The sequence below is a fragment of the Mycetomoellerius zeteki genome, unplaced genomic scaffold (genome assembly GCF_001594055.1).
Source record: "Mycetomoellerius zeteki isolate Tzet28-1 unplaced genomic scaffold, Tzet1.0 scaffold204, whole genome shotgun sequence".
Classification (NCBI taxonomy): Eukaryota; Metazoa; Arthropoda; class Insecta; order Hymenoptera; family Formicidae; genus Mycetomoellerius; species Mycetomoellerius zeteki.
The window spans coordinates 504,843-520,244 of record NW_017257000.1 but is presented as its reverse complement, the minus strand read 5'-3'; the positions used below and the strand labels follow the sequence as shown (position 1 = coordinate 520,244).

Genomic DNA, 15,402 nt, shown 5'->3' with positions numbered 1-15,402 from the left:
TGCAATGCTTGTATTGCTGCAAGAGGTGCACATTTCGAACAAAATCTTCATTAAAAAGTTTATAAATAAAATAATTAAAATAATAAATTAAATATATTTTTTTCTTTTTTCGTGATTTCCTGCGAAACAAAGCAAAAAGGAGCATATGTCTATAGGACTTTTTTTCTTAGTTTTTTACTCCTCTACACGCTCCCGAAGTTTTGCCATTTAATTTGGAAACACCCTGTATAAGCACACATTTTTAAAATGTACTTTGCATTTGGCTGCTTATGTGGCATTTTCCAAATGAATTATTATGAAAGTTTCAATTAAAGGAATTACTTCAATTTAATGAAGATATAAATTAATCTACATGTGCAAATGTAATTTCCATTAAACTCCCTTTTACCGACTAACTTCAATTTATGTTTATGTAGGCACGAAGACTTTGATGTAATCTTTAAAAAAATATGCTTTTTATTTCTATATGAAAATGAATTTCATAATAATATAGATACTAATAAAAATACATGTTAGATGTAGAGAAGACAAAAACACACAATCTCAAAGTGCTTAGAGAATCTCAAAATGCAGGATCAACAGGAAGAAACAGCGATTGTATTAATCGATGCCAATTGAGATGGAAAGAGATAGTTTCTTCTTATATTCATAATAAAGTCGAGTGATTACGAGAAGGGGAAATTCTATTCTCTCAATTTCATTTCGCCATTTCAGAATGGCCAATTAGACAACTTATAACGCTTGCAAATATCGCGCTTTAAGAAAATATGTTTTTATTCGTACTCTACCACTTTCGATTCTTTTCTTACCTCATCTTCCTGTGAAGATGCCAACTCTGGTTCGTTTTCTTCTAGTTTTGTGAGCAACTTGTCCTGAAAAAGAAGAATTTTTTTTATAATGATATTACATAAACAAATTTAGTTTAATTTTGTTCAAGAAAGAAACGTCCAATTTACTGACAATGGAAACTCTAGAAGTGTTTATCGAGTTTTTCGATGCCAATCTTTTTTATGAACCCTGAGGCCAAAAAAATATACGTGTCACGGTGTCAATATGCAGCTTTGTTTTCGAGTTATAAATTTCCTAAAATTCGAAAAATTGAACAATCGCTTCTGCGAATCGGATTCGCATTCGAGATTTGGCAACTTTTCTTTTTCTTCAAAAATGTTTCTAAATGATTAAAAAATTTGTTTTGCACACAAAAACTATTAATGACACGTACGTTCCGAGACAACGGAATTTCGAAACGTTCTATTTATTTCAAAAAAGATGTTTTCTAAACGTTTCCTTGATAAGCTTTCCGTGAAGAATAAACGCGATTTGACAATGAGTTTGTCAACACGTTATTGTAAGACTGACTGCCACTGAGAGTCTAAATTTTTTTAGGAACGGGATAAAGACTATTGTATTTATGTCGATATTCGTAATATTAAAAAAAAGATATGCGTAGGGTTATTGTTATCCCAGTGTGTATATTCTATGTTAATTGTCTCTTATTGTTAGCAGTTTCTTGTCCAAAAGATAGCAATTTATTGTTGCAAAAATTAATTATAATATCGATAGGTATTCTAATCGTTTGAAAGAAGAAACAAATACATCAGAATACATTTAAAAACAAGAAAAATTTCCGAACCTTGAACGCGAAATCGATTCGTCGAAGCGTTAAATTTTACGGATTTTTAAAAATATACAATATTATAACTCGAGAACAAAACCATGTTGATAAATTCCGTGACGGTTTTAGCCTCAAGATCATCAAAAAAAATTGGCATCGAAAAACTCGATAAACACTTCTGGTATTTCTCTAGTTTGTGAGACAGAAATTACTATAATTTATAAATTATAACCATTTCAGAGGTAACTATATAAGCCCTTGCTTTTGTTAGCACTTTGCGTTGTACGACGCCTGCAGAACGCACAAAGTTAAGGCGGTACGATTCACTGACTTTAAATGTTTATAATTCAAAAATTATTATAACTCCTTGACATTCTGGTATTAGAATTTCCATCTTAAAATGATCTCAGGAATCTATCTTTAAGCATTGTTAAATCTTTACTGGATATCCTGTATATATTTTTTGTAAAACTATAAATATAATTATTATTATTAACATTATAAGATAATAAGTATAGAAACAGAGTTTCTAATCATAATTATTTTACCATGCAATTATAATCACAAATACCACACTTTTTTCTCAAATGTAGCAAAAAGTGTTGCACGATAAAAAATCTTTTGCTGTCTCTTCTAGAAATAAGAACATTATTTTCGCACAAATAAAAAGTTCTTTTGTTCTCGACCCAACGACGTGAATAGTTTCACAAATACCGGAAGCGCAATAATTAAAACAACTTTATAATATCGTATTAATTTTTGTCTAGCATGTTACTGTTAGCATTACCGGTTAGCATTAAAAATGGAGAAAAGTAGATCGTTATGCTCACGAGATAAAGGTATGGGAGCAACTACAAAATGATCAGCTGCTGCTGATTCCTGCCAGTTTCCTCTCGAATCTGGCGTAAGACGATACAGTAAAAGGCTCCCGAGTGCAGTGTCATTCGAAACTTTCGGGTGCTCGACAATGCTCCCATCTTTTCTCGTGCCTATGCTCTGTCATTTGTATATTGTTCGAAGAGGTAAATTGCTACCAGTGTGCAAATTTGCTTGATATTTCTTCTAATTTCCGCGAGTGCCAGTTATTTTCATGAAATGGGTTGTAATATAAATTAAACGTGCATATTAATATTTCAATACTCTACTTAATAATTATATTTGATAATCTCGTGTGTGTACTAATATTCTGTTATACAATTATATGCTTCTATATAATTGTTTAAAATTATAATTTATCAAAACGTGCAATTAACTCAGAAGAAGATATACGAGTGAGAGTCAGATGTAAGAAACAGTGTTTGTATATATATTTAACATAAAAATACTCTTTAAACCAAACAAATCAACGTCGGATCAAAACTAGATCATGCAATTATTCGTATGAATTTTCCGTGCAAACGGCGCACATGATCGTGTTAAGTGCAATTCCGTTTCATTAATTACAGGCGACCGTACATGTGCCAGCGTAATTTATACTAACGATGCTAACGAGTAATAAAAGTGCTACAAATGCAACTGGACTCCGGTGACAATTAGCAATGATGGATGATTCGTTAAACAAGAAATTAACGAATTTGGCAAACATTCCATTTCGTAACGGGAGCATTTGTTTTTGTAATATGTCCGACTGCGCAAGCGAATAATCGACTGTGTCAAATATTTTAGATTTTGTTTTTGTTCTTGTCCGCGTATTCTATCAATCGATCGCAAATCTTGGTTAGTTATTTTAATTGTAAATAGTCGGCGTGACCATATTCGGCATGGTGTGCATCGCTTCTCATAGTTCTCATCCAACCGGAACGTACAAGATCGCTCGAGAAATGTAATATAATTTGAAATCAGGTAATCAGGACGCGTAACGCATTCTGTACGGAAAATACATTCACGCGGTTAGCTATACGCTACGATAAATTTCTGATACGGCGGCATTGCCACGTGGCATGCTTTCTTGAGATAATTCGAGCTTTCCACAGCGGAATTAAAGTGCAGGCCCTTTTTTTTTACACTACTGCTGCAAGTCGTTCGGTGTAACTAGTGCGAGAATCGAGGACGTGCATGCTTTCACCTGGCTTAAAGTTAAAGGTCGTTGTTGACAACTACTATATCCAGTGACCCCTTAAACTTAATAGCAATTTAATGTAACGCACCGCAAAATTTCATGTACGAGTCTTAAACAATATAATTTATGAGCTGCACGATATTTTAGAATGGCTTTTTTCCCTCTTTCTTGCATTAGTTTTTCCATTCGGCCGCTCATATGTATGTTTTCTTGATTTTTCTTATTATATTAACTGTTTTTCTTTTGATTACTCTCTTTATTTTTTTCTGTTTGTATCTTATATCTTTTATTATTACTTTATTTCATTTTATTGTTATTTATCTCCATTTTGTTATTTTTTTATTTATAATTTATGAATTATTTATATTATTTTTAATTGTAGAAATTAGACCGATATCAAAAAAATAAATCAAAATAATTTTATATCTTGTATTTATAATTTTATAAATATTATTTTTTATACGATAAAACGTCCGTCCCGGAAAGTCAAGAGTTCTAGATTTAAATCTTAGCTGAAATGTAGGATATTTATTGCAATAAATTTTTTTACAGTGTTTTAAGAGATTTATTACCATTGTTAATCATTGACAATGAATATGATTTATAATGTTATTTACAGCTTTAATTTATAATTGAGTTTTAAGTCCAACAAATCGAATCGGCGCGCATTTTATAGAAGGAAACGTATTTGCAAATTTACATATGAATATTATTAATCAAGCTTTAGCCAAAAATAGGATTTCTCTTCTCTTATATTATTTTTCCTATTCTACGTTATTTTTCTTTATATATTTTATTTCGATTGTCTGTATGTTCTTATACTGAAAAAAAGTTGTTCATTTGACTAAATTAATTGTTTATTTAATTAAATTAATTTAGTTGTCTTTCTTTCCTTCATTGAAGAACGTATGTATCTAAATCAAATGTAATATGTAGATTTAAATATGTATGTATATTCTTCATTAAAAGAAATCAAGGCAAATTATATAAAATCAATTAACACAGAAATAAACTATCTTCGGCCAAAATAGATCTTAATGCTTAAATATTTCAGAGTGAATTAATTATATTTCCAATTCTGCAAACCGTGAAATTTTTCGGTCTTGAAATCATAAAGATCATTCACAGAACTAGTAATATCACATATTAAATTGACAAGCAAACAATTTAATAATTTTGAATACTAATAAGCATCTTAGAAAGATATAATTTGATCTTAATCTAGGTATCTTAAGAACTGTAAATAATTTAATTTATTGCGAAAAATATTACCTCAGTCAGGAATCGATTAATTTAGTTAAATGAACCATTTTTTCTCAACTTGTCCTAGAAAGGATATTAATCCTCACTGTGTAAACGGAGATCATTTGTGTCCAGGCGATTTTTAAAATTAAGTCCATAATACGTACAAAAATTTTAGTCGTAAGGCTGGAACCACATCGGCCAATCACAGTCGAGCGTTTGAAAACGTGAGATTGTAATTTTGATGATTTGGTGATTGCGATTTGCTTGTAATTACGACTAAAATTTTTGTACGCATAATGGCCTTTATGAATATTTTGAAAATAAGTGAGTACGAACGTTCTGCTCCTAAAAAAACTTGCGGGATGCAATGTCATATTAACACTTTAGACTAATTTAGGCTATGCCTAGGGGTGGCAAGTTTAGGGGGTGGAATTTCCTTTTTTAAAGAAGTTCTAAAAAAAATAATCATTTTTTGCTAGACGCGAATGATTGAGAAAATTGTCCATCGATCACTAAATTCGAGTTTCATGATCTTCGGCCGGTATTGATAGTTCGTTCTTATTTCAAGACCGTCTTAAGTAATGTCTTATGATGACTAATACGACTCTCTGATTGGAGACCATTATTACCAGGAATGCTATTTCAGAGATCTCGACGATCTAGAAGTGACGCTAGATATTGAATGTCAGCATCTTTGTGCACAACATTTGCGCACACGAATGTAAAAGAAATATCAGCATCCGAATTATGCAAAATATTTCACGAACGAGATTTGCTTATTCTGTATCCCCTGTATGAACGTAAATACTACACCCCGAATTTTTCTTTGTATGATGGTGTCAAACTGTTCGGGTCAAAGGTCCTTGTCCGTACGACAATGATCAAGTGAAAAATTACTTAAGAAGTACTCAGAACAACGTGCGTTTAAATGCCTTAGCATCATTATGCATTGAAGCAGAGCTTAATCGCGATATAGATTATAATTGTGCAATTAATGGGTTTGTCATGAAAAAAGTACGTAAAGTTCAAATGTAAAAAATAAAATATACGCACGTACTGTATACGTGAAAATAATAAAACTAAGCTACTTCTATCCTTGCAGAAATCTTTTTTTGTTCTTTATAAGCACACGGTCGTTGGAGAGTTGAATAGGGGCGGCAAGAATTTACTGCTAAGGGGTGAAAAAAACCTTAATCAGGCCCTGGTGGAGTGGAGAAAAGTTTCCGTGAAAACCTGGCAGCGTCTACAGGGCATCATTTTCTCGCTGAGCGGATATTCGAAATCCGAACGTGGACATAAATGATCACTCAATGCATATTTATCGTATAAATAAGAAAATGATCTTTTTCGAGCTTCTTACTATTTTTATAAGTAAAAAACATATTTTAATGATTAGATTTTATTGATTTATTCAAAAGTTACAAATTTTTAAACATCACTACCGTACTCGCATTTTTTTTATATATTTGCAAAAATAAAATATTTAAACAAATAGATTTGTAAAATTATATGTAAATCTTTCATTTAGAATAGTTGAGGAAACTACATGAATTTTTTTTGAACCATTTAATCTATTAAAAAAACACGCCGGACGTTAACGAGCCACGTATACACGTTCGGGTACTAAAAAAACATATACATGGTGAGGATTAATAAACTCTTTATTTATCTTTCTCTACGATTGTCACATTAAAAGATATTGTAGTCTTTGATTCGGCGATATCGCAAACATTCTCACTGTTCGAAAAATAGCGCCACAAGAAATGCATTCTCGATGCAGCGTCATCAAACCGATGCAAATCGCGGAGGCGCATAGCTGTTGCTTGGTAATGTTGATTATGTCGATAATAAAAAGTCTGACGTTTTGCTATAACGGTTGTGCATAAGACGATGACCGACATTGCAAAAGTCCAATCTCTATGTTATCCCCATTCACTCCTCTCACCTGCTAACGGTTTGTTGGAAAAGATAACGTTTCTCCGATCGCAAAAGTTTCTTTCACGAACAGATCCTGCGGTAGCGTCAATTCTCGTGTTGACGTAACCATTGGTCACGATTGTTTTCCGTGGTGTAATGTTTCGAGCGCGAGCAGTCGGGCGTAAAAAAGCATCGTGAATTGTCATGGCGAAAGTGTAAACGGTGACCTATTTCTCGAGGGACTACTTGAAAATGTGTTTAATTATCCCATTACACAATCGTGAAATAAATCCCCGAGTTCCAGGTCGTAAATTATATTTAGAGGCTTTCACTAATCGTAAAAATTGTTTGTTCTGCCTTGATCATTCAAGTGCAGTTTTGCAACCAGCAAATATCATGAGTTAAAATCCTGATTTCGAACATTTGCTGTGCTGTCGAGTAATAATGATATTTATTTTTTTTCGATAATGTGAATTCGATACTCGATACTCGAAAAATATTTTTTCATAAATTGATTAAAACTGTTGTTCGATTATTTACGAAAATTTTCGTAAAAAGTCGTTCATTTTCGCTTATAGGGTTGTTTCGCATATCGCTTGTAGGGTGTAAGGGGTTGCGAAGTGCAAGCGGGCAAGCAAACTCGACAGCCACTTAACGTTTTCCGTGCAAGCTTAATTATGTCGGAACACGACATCACGTGCGTTGCCCAAGTAGAAAAAAAACAGCGAATTATTCTTGTGTTTTCCATGGCGTTGCGTTGATACACGCTACCAAACAGCGGGATATATTGAATTGGAACAAAAGTCCGTAGCGCTACCTTATTCGTATTACGTTTATGTTTTTAAAAAAATTTGACAATTACCCCGTTCGTTAGAAAAAAATTTTAGTTTTAAAAATATATTTCTTGAATTGCGAAACAATGATTCTTAACGGAGTTATAAGAAATCAACGGCAAAATGCTCCTTTTATTTAATTCGCGATAATTCAGTAACAAAAGATCCTCGGAACATTTTTAAAAAACAATTTTATAGCGAAAACTTTAAGCGTTAGAAAGTGGACGATTTTCTCAAATTTTTTTTAGGGGTACGTGACAAGCCCATAAAGTGAGAAGAAAATTTCCCATTTTATTCAGCTCGTACTTTCTATATGAAAAAAATTATCAAACTCACAGAAACTCAAAAGACATAATAACCTCGTGAAAGTAAATACTTTATATATATATATATATAAGCTTTAAAATCTTTTTCTAACTTAAATTTTCTTCATTTTCAATGAAGTTACAGCTGTTTGAATTTTGTAGCGCTTTCGTAACGCTACGAACTTAAGTTCCAATCCAATAGATACGAGATACTTTGGTGTGTTTGTTCTTGAGTTTATACTTCACGTGGAAATTATGACGTTCATTGTTTGATGATTAACTCATTTGAACACAATAGCTCAATCAGAATTTAATCAGAAACGTAGATTCTACATGGAAAGAATGCCTTTGTTGAATGATCTAAAATTTTACTAAATACAAAAAATAATTATGTTAAACCATCAAAATAATTATGTTGGAAACTAAGAAATGGTGAGCAATGCTGCAAAAAATTTTTATATTCTACTAATCAGTTTCCAAAATAAAAATATTTTGATGCTTTAACAAAATTATTTTCAGATCTGTATTCAATAAAATTGTTCTTTTTGTGTAGATTATTAAAATATTAATCGATTGAAAGAGACGGTAATTCTGCTTAACAACCCAAAGAAGCTATCTTAATCTAGAGCTGACGTGGATCTTATGACCCGGTCTCGATCGCTAACTCCGATTAAACTAATCAGTCGATTAAATTTCAGTATTGCCAACTGCAAGACTGAAAACATAACCTAATTTTATGGCAGCTGTGAAGAACGATGTGATAATAACAGCATAGGTCCTTATTAATGGCAAATTTCTCAATCGCGAGAAAGCCATACGAGTCGAACACGTGAGTAGGTACTCGGCGTCCCGCCAGAAAAGGATATTTTCAAGTCTTGCAGTTGGCAATTTAATCGGCCGATTAAGTTAATCGAAGTTGGTAAGACTGACCATAATTAAACTCACTCAATCATAAATTTCTTTGTCAAGAATGTCAAACAATTCAATTTTCTTTAAGCTATATTTACAAATAAGCTACATTTAGATTATTTTTATTAAAAGTATATTTTTTATTAAAATATACTTAGTTTATTCATTTTTTTTTATGTCATTTTGACTAACAAATGATAGTCGTAGGTCAGATAGCGCGCATTTACACCGAAGTTACAGGCGGCCTATTTCAGATCCAAAACCAAAAACCAAATCCTACCTGGTCAAGTCATCTCTCAAGTGTTTACAGCAAAGGACCTAAATAATTTAGGCCAAATTTGGGTTATAGGTCGCGACCTAAATTTACGGTCTAAACATAGCCATTATATATGCCGTATATACCAACTTTGCACACATTCGCTAAATATTAAGCTACATTCAATATGAATAATTATATATGGTATTGTTACTGATGCTGTGGGTGTATAAAGGCGCCTCCTATAATACACATATTTGCTAATGTTGGCGTTGGCAAACGTTAGAAACGCCTTTATACATCCACAACATCAGTAACTATTAACTGTTAGTTTGGCTTCAACTCCAAAGGATTAAATGAATTGAACACAAAGGCATCGGAAGTTAACACAGCTAGGAAACACATATTTACCTTTTAGATAAATATAAGTGCTTTCGCGTGTCCGCGAAACCGGCTGTGTTCCGCGTGGAAACATTTTGCACGACGAGGGGAACTAAAGGGATTGTTCGATAGGGTGGGTATCGCGCACCGACAATCTCCGTCGGTCATACGACACGCGACATAACGTGACCATCGCCAGGTTCAATGACGACGACCGCGGCGATTGGTCGAGGCCGATCGTCATCGTCGTTAGTTTTATGCACAATTTAATACGGAAGACAGAAACGTAGAGGATTGAGTCAATAGGTCCTTTCGAAATATATTATGTGCCGACGGTATCTAGCGAATGGATTTTTTAACCTGGCTGAATCAATTGAAAAATAAAAATACCATAAACTGAATTTAATATTTGTTATTTGTAATTCTTCAATTGAAGTGTTATACATATATCATGTCTTATACGATAATCGCGAGATTGAAATTGATTAGTTCATCAGATTTCCGTTAAAGATATTATCTCTTCACTTTTGTTACAGGGGACACTATATTGCATCTGACTCTGCTTCCGACCGGTACGTGCCTCTATTGCTGCCCCATCCAATTGAATCGGGACGTCCAATTTCTATTGTATACCAGGTACACGTTCATGAATCAGAATTACTGTCACATAATAATGTACCTATTCCACAAACGCTTTAATTGTGATTTAATGTCGTTACCTATCGTTACATTAAGATCAAGGATATATATTAAACGGAAATTAATAATAATTGATCAGAAATTTTGTTAATCTATTAGTTCTTTAGAAAGATTCAAACTAGACCGTTAATTAATCATTAATCAGAATTTGAAGATTAGTTTTTCGAAAATCCGCAAATCAACGAGTCCACCATCGATTGTATTAAATTCCACAAATTTTGCTCATCATAGCGACATTTTTCTTGCGTTTCGCATTAATCTACGACAGGCGGAATCCAACGTATCCGAATGTATTGGATTTTAATGATGTCACAACGCTGCGAAAGAGTAACTTCGACGATAAACACCCGACTATTATTTACATTCACGGATACAGCGACAGTAGTTCAGGAAAAGGTCCCATTAGTATACGAAATGGTACGTACCTTATAAATATCCAAAACCGATAAGCAGCATATCGCATACAAAGTTATTATTCGCGAAAAAAGCTTTGATGTAAATGCATAAGGAAAATAGCGTTCTGCCAAACTCGACAGCGCTTCACTCATGGAAAAGATTTTAAGAATATCTGAAAAATTTGTGAAATAAATTTAAACTTGTTTCACGAAACTTTGATGATGATCAATGTATGTGGCCATTTCCAGCTTCTTGGTAGGCACGTGATGCTAGAGCGACGTATCGCTCTGAATGCGAAAATAGCTTCTTAAAAGTCATCGCGATGCCTTCGTTTTTCTTTGCACTCGTAAAGTTCGTGGTGAGCGAATAGGCAAAATCCATTAGTAACTACATGATCTACAGATCTATCTTGCTAAACCTCAAGAGACTGTCAGAATGACGAATAGTGGACACCATAAACTTGCCACAGTAAATTGTGATGTTTTCCACTCTTCAGCGCACAAGTTGATCTAATTCAACTTTTAGTGGCCCCAAAGGAATGCTTGTCTTTGTTCATTCCTTGTTTAAAAAAAAATTCTACTTCCTGTTTATTTGATTGTTTCTAAATTTCTACAAACACCGTTTACGGTCAAGTTGTCAAGAGAGCGATGCTTTTTTTTTCTTTATGAACGTATTTTTTATGCGTACTTCAAAGTTATCGTTTTTATATAATTTAATAATTTATATTAAAAGTTTGATATATAGTTTTATGATATAAAAATTATTTTTTGTTTCAGCTATGAGCCGCTTTGTTTATTTGCTTAAAAAAGAGGAATTTTACTTCCTGCATGCTTGTTTGGTTTCTTTTCAATTTTTACAAACACGGTTTACGTTATCGAGTTATCAAGTGAAGCGATTGAACGATGCCTTTTTTCATACTTTTTTATATATACAAAGACTTTAGTATTTCAGAGTTTTTGTTTCTACAGTTCATTAATTTATACTAATAGTTTAATATATAGTTTTATAATTTAAACATTTTTATTTTGTGAATCTAATTATACTCTTTGTTTCAGCTTATCTGCGTCGTGGGCACTATAACGTGATATTGATAAACTGGCCTAAACTGGCAGTCTTACCATGGTACATAACGGCAGTGAGAAATGCCAAAGTTGTCGGACCTTACTTAGCGCACATGATAAGTTGGCTCGACGCACAGAAAGCTGTATCTTTATCCAAAATTCATGTGATCGGCTTCAGTTTGGGCGCGGAAGTTGCTGGTTTTACGGGGAAGGCTTTGGCACCTCGAAAGGTTAGATACTGTAGAATCCACTAATAACGATCACCACAGTTACACTGCATTGCACCGTTCGCTCGACTAATCGAAGGCCGCATTATCGGAACTGCATTAGTGCCAGGAGTTTCAATCGAGACGCGATATCGACGAGACCGACAGACTATATGTTAAGTGTGTGTGTGTGTGTGTATTTGAGAAACGCGCTTTTAGATAGGTAGAATTACTGGATTGGACCCGGCTTATCCATTGTACATGAATACTGGTGAGGACGGTCATTTGACATGGGCCGACGCTATCTTCGTTGATGTCATTCATACTGACGGCGGCAATTTTGGATTTCCAAATCCACTTGGTCACGTCGATTTTTACCCGAACGGTGGCGTGAGACGACAGCCCGGCTGTGATTTGAAGAGCATCGTTCGCATGGGCTTCAGGAAAATCATAAATCAATACAGTGAGTAACTCGTTACGATGTCGAGCCGCGCGCTCTCTCACTATTGTTGAGATCTTTCTTTCTCGAAATACCTCATTCTCTTTTTTAATTCTCCACAGCTGACGGATGTAGTGTATTGAATCCACTCAATTATATTCTTTATGTTACATCAGCAAACTTGAATTATTGTTATTAGGTTGATGCAAATAAAATGACATTTTTCTGTATTACTATTAAGAGTAGTCGTAACTTCATTAACAAAATAAACAAAATTTAAATTTAAAAAAGGATTTTAAAGCTTGGAAACTTTACTTTCAAAAACTTACTATATTTTTTGAGTTTATGTAAATTTCGTAATTTTTACATGTAAAAAACTACCAATTGAAAAAATGAAAAATTTTCTTTTCACTTTGTAGGTCTATCACGTGCCCAAAAAAATTGAGAAAATTTTTTACTATCTACCATTATCTATCGTGAAAGATTGAAGTTTTCTCTACAAAATCGTTTTTTAATAATGTTCCTACGATTTTTTGTTCCTGAGTTACTCGCGGATTAAGTAAAAAGGAGGATTCTGATTTTGATTGCTCATAACTCCGTTAAAAATCGTAAAATTATATCGCAATAAAAAATATAGATTTTTAAAGCTGAAACTTTGCTCTATTGAATAGTATAATCGCTAATTTTTTAAAATTATTATAGAATATATTGTAGAATTTTTATATTGGAAAACCACCACATATTATAATAAACCATATATTATAGAAAATCATTTTATTTGCATCAACCTAATATTAAAATAAACTTAGCAATTGATTCTTTTTAATAAGAGTTTTCTTGTTATATAAGAGTTCCTTAAAATTAATTGGTACCTTTTAATTGACATATATTAAATCCTAGATAGCACATAAATATACTATAGAAATGCTTTATAAATATTTATTTAGAATACTTATATATTCTATAGATACTGAAAATATTGTTAAACATTAATGATATGTTCATAATGTTTGAATGACACAATTATAAATATTCTACGAACATACATAGAATATTTTATATAATGTTTCATACAATATTCTATGTATTTTTACATCTAGGTCTGATCTTATTCATATTGTAAAGTTAGTACATTATGTATGTGCAATTTACTACTCTACGAATATTCTGAGAAACATTCCATGAATGTTCTTTTTATTTGGATATGAATTTCTTAATAGAATATTCTATGTATTGAGTCGGAACAAAAATTTGTAGCGCTACGAATTACAAAATTTAAGCAGCTGTAACTTCGTTCAAAATGAACGAAATTTACAAGAGTTTTTTTTTTAACAAGTAAACATGATATAAATAAAGTAGTATTACGAATTTCTGTTCAATCCTAATATTCATAAAACATTCGATTGAAATATTCCGAAATTAGGAATATGTTATAAAAATATTCATAGAATATTTAGTGTTATCTGAGATGGGTCTCAAAAATTCCAGTAACTACAAATTTTGGCGTCAGCATCAGGAAGTTAATATCGCTTTTCGAAGCATCTATAATTCTATAATTGATCTACCGTCACAAGTTTCGCTACAAGTAAATCGTTGTTTTCTGTTTAGTTACCTGTGGACACAATCGAGCGTGGCGTTATTACGCGGAATCAGTGGAGAACCCCTATGGATTTCCCGCAAGTCGATGCCCAAAATGGCGACCCGGGATCTTGGCAAATTGCGTGTGGAAACCTGAGGCTTACATGGGTTGTGCAGCCGATACCAAGTATCGGGGCAAATTTTATTTAAGCACGAACTCACGGTCGCCGTACGCCATGAATTTGACAGGTCACAAACTTGACAAATGAATGTTACCATTCGTTAATTTTAATTTGGATGAACCAGATTAAGAAGCGAACGATTTTTTATGGCGATCGCTTCTGCCAGGATAATTATCTTGGATAAAGCTTGACAGTGGGAAAATATAAAAAATATTTTTTTGTAATTCTTATATGTTTGCGGGAAAGCTTCTGTATTTCTGTTACTTCAGTATTCTCTATAAACGATTCGCGACCTCAATTAGTGTTACTTTTTCTTTGGAGAATTACTAAAGTGACAATGGAAGTTCTTTTTCCTCAAAATAACAAACAAACGAGCAGAGTTCGTGATGGAACATGGTTTGATGTAGCAACGATATCGAAAAGCTTGAGCTAAATTGCGATAAGTTGAAGGGAAAATAACTAACTTGTGCCGACTATTTTAATGTCAAACACTGTGATCTCGTGCCAGATAGCAGCACATTGTTTACAACATTTATTGTTCTAACTTCTAACTCTAGCTTTAATTGTCAATGCTCTACGAGTAAACGTCACATAACATGACTATATAGTTATACATCTATAACAGATGAAATACGTGACCGAACTTTGCAATAACGAAACGTGACTTGCTAAATATACGAATACTCATTTTTACATGACAAACGACATGTAGAAAAAACAAATTCAGATTTTTGTAGTAACATATTTGACTTATACTCATATTATTAATATACATTGCCTCTTTTATGAGTGTGAAAATTTATATGCAAATATACTAATCGCAATACTAATCGCTCGAATGAATCGATATTGATTAACTGTATTTAAATTTAATATCTTATTTAATTTTATATCTTTTTTTTAACGATATTTTTATATAGCGTGGAAAAAGTATATAAAGCGTAAAATAGAATATCGGAATAAAAACGCTAATAATCGAGGAAGCAACTTGCAATTTTCGTGTTATTTCCTCTGCATCCTGCCTTCGAGATATGTAAATTTCAAGGCCGAAGAATTTTATTATTTTCCATCTTGGGTAATCGATGAGAAAATCTTTGGAACCATATGCCCTTCGAACAAGAGGAAGCACGTGCTCATATTAAAAATTACAAATGACAGCTTGAGGGAATACCAATGAAGAACCAGGAGCGTGTTGGAAAAGTTGGAAATATTTAAAAGAACTCCGAACGAATCGCTTGGTATTGCTCTTATTCTGCACTATTCTAGAATTATGAAACGCAGTGATTCTCTACGACTATGTTCATGTGTTTTTAAAGATTGT

The 15,402-nt window shown here is 32.8% G+C and overlaps 3 protein-coding genes across 4 annotated transcripts in view; 1 reads left to right on the top strand and 2 right to left on the bottom strand.

Moving 5' to 3' along the window:
• LOC108722480 (eukaryotic translation initiation factor 4 gamma) overlaps positions 1 to 15,402 on the bottom strand; it is a 43,456-nt gene that overhangs the window by 6,771 nt on the left and 21,283 nt on the right. For both annotated transcript variants that reach the window (XM_018447627.1, XM_018447626.1), the window contains exon 3: positions 810 to 872. In XM_018447627.1, the coding sequence (XP_018303129.1) occupies positions 810 to 872 (63 nt within the window). The remainder of the gene's footprint in view (positions 1 to 809; positions 873 to 15,402) is intronic.
• LOC108722481 (pancreatic triacylglycerol lipase) lies at positions 2,516 to 14,790 on the top strand. Its single transcript, XM_018447629.1, has 6 exons — positions 2,516 to 2,637; positions 10,057 to 10,156; positions 10,488 to 10,636; positions 11,671 to 11,906; positions 12,102 to 12,345; positions 13,930 to 14,790. Exons 1-6 carry the CDS (start codon positions 2,583 to 2,585, stop codon positions 14,166 to 14,168), a joined length of 1,023 nt encoding a protein of 340 aa, XP_018303131.1. The 5' UTR covers positions 2,516 to 2,582; the 3' UTR covers positions 14,169 to 14,790.
• On the bottom strand, positions 6,581 to 7,042 carry LOC108722482 (uncharacterized). The gene is made up of 2 exons (XM_018447630.1): positions 6,865 to 7,042; positions 6,581 to 6,786 (listed from the first exon to the last, which is right to left on the bottom strand). Exons 1-2 carry the CDS (start codon positions 7,040 to 7,042, stop codon positions 6,581 to 6,583), a joined length of 384 nt encoding a protein of 127 aa, XP_018303132.1.

What these genes read in the sequence shown, in the direction of transcription:
- LOC108722482 (XM_018447630.1), bottom strand. Translation starts at nt 7,042, where the DNA reads ATGACAATTCACGATGCTTTTTTACGCCCGACTGCTCGCGCTCGAAAC. An exon ending in TTCCAACAAACCGTTAGCAG is followed by an intron (nt 6,787 to 6,864) that starts GTGAGAGGAGTG and finishes CAACCGTTATAG; the next exon opens with CAAAACGTCAGACTTTTTAT.
- LOC108722481 (XM_018447629.1), top strand. Translation starts at nt 2,583, where the DNA reads ATGCTCCCATCTTTTCTCGTGCCTATGCTCTGTCATTTGTATATTGTT. An exon ending in TTTGTATATTGTTCGAAGAG is followed by an intron (nt 2,638 to 10,056) that starts GTAAATTGCTAC and finishes CTTTTGTTACAG; the next exon opens with GGGACACTATATTGCATCTG. An exon ending in CAATTTCTATTGTATACCAG is followed by an intron (nt 10,157 to 10,487) that starts GTACACGTTCAT and finishes AATCTACGACAG; the next exon opens with GCGGAATCCAACGTATCCGA.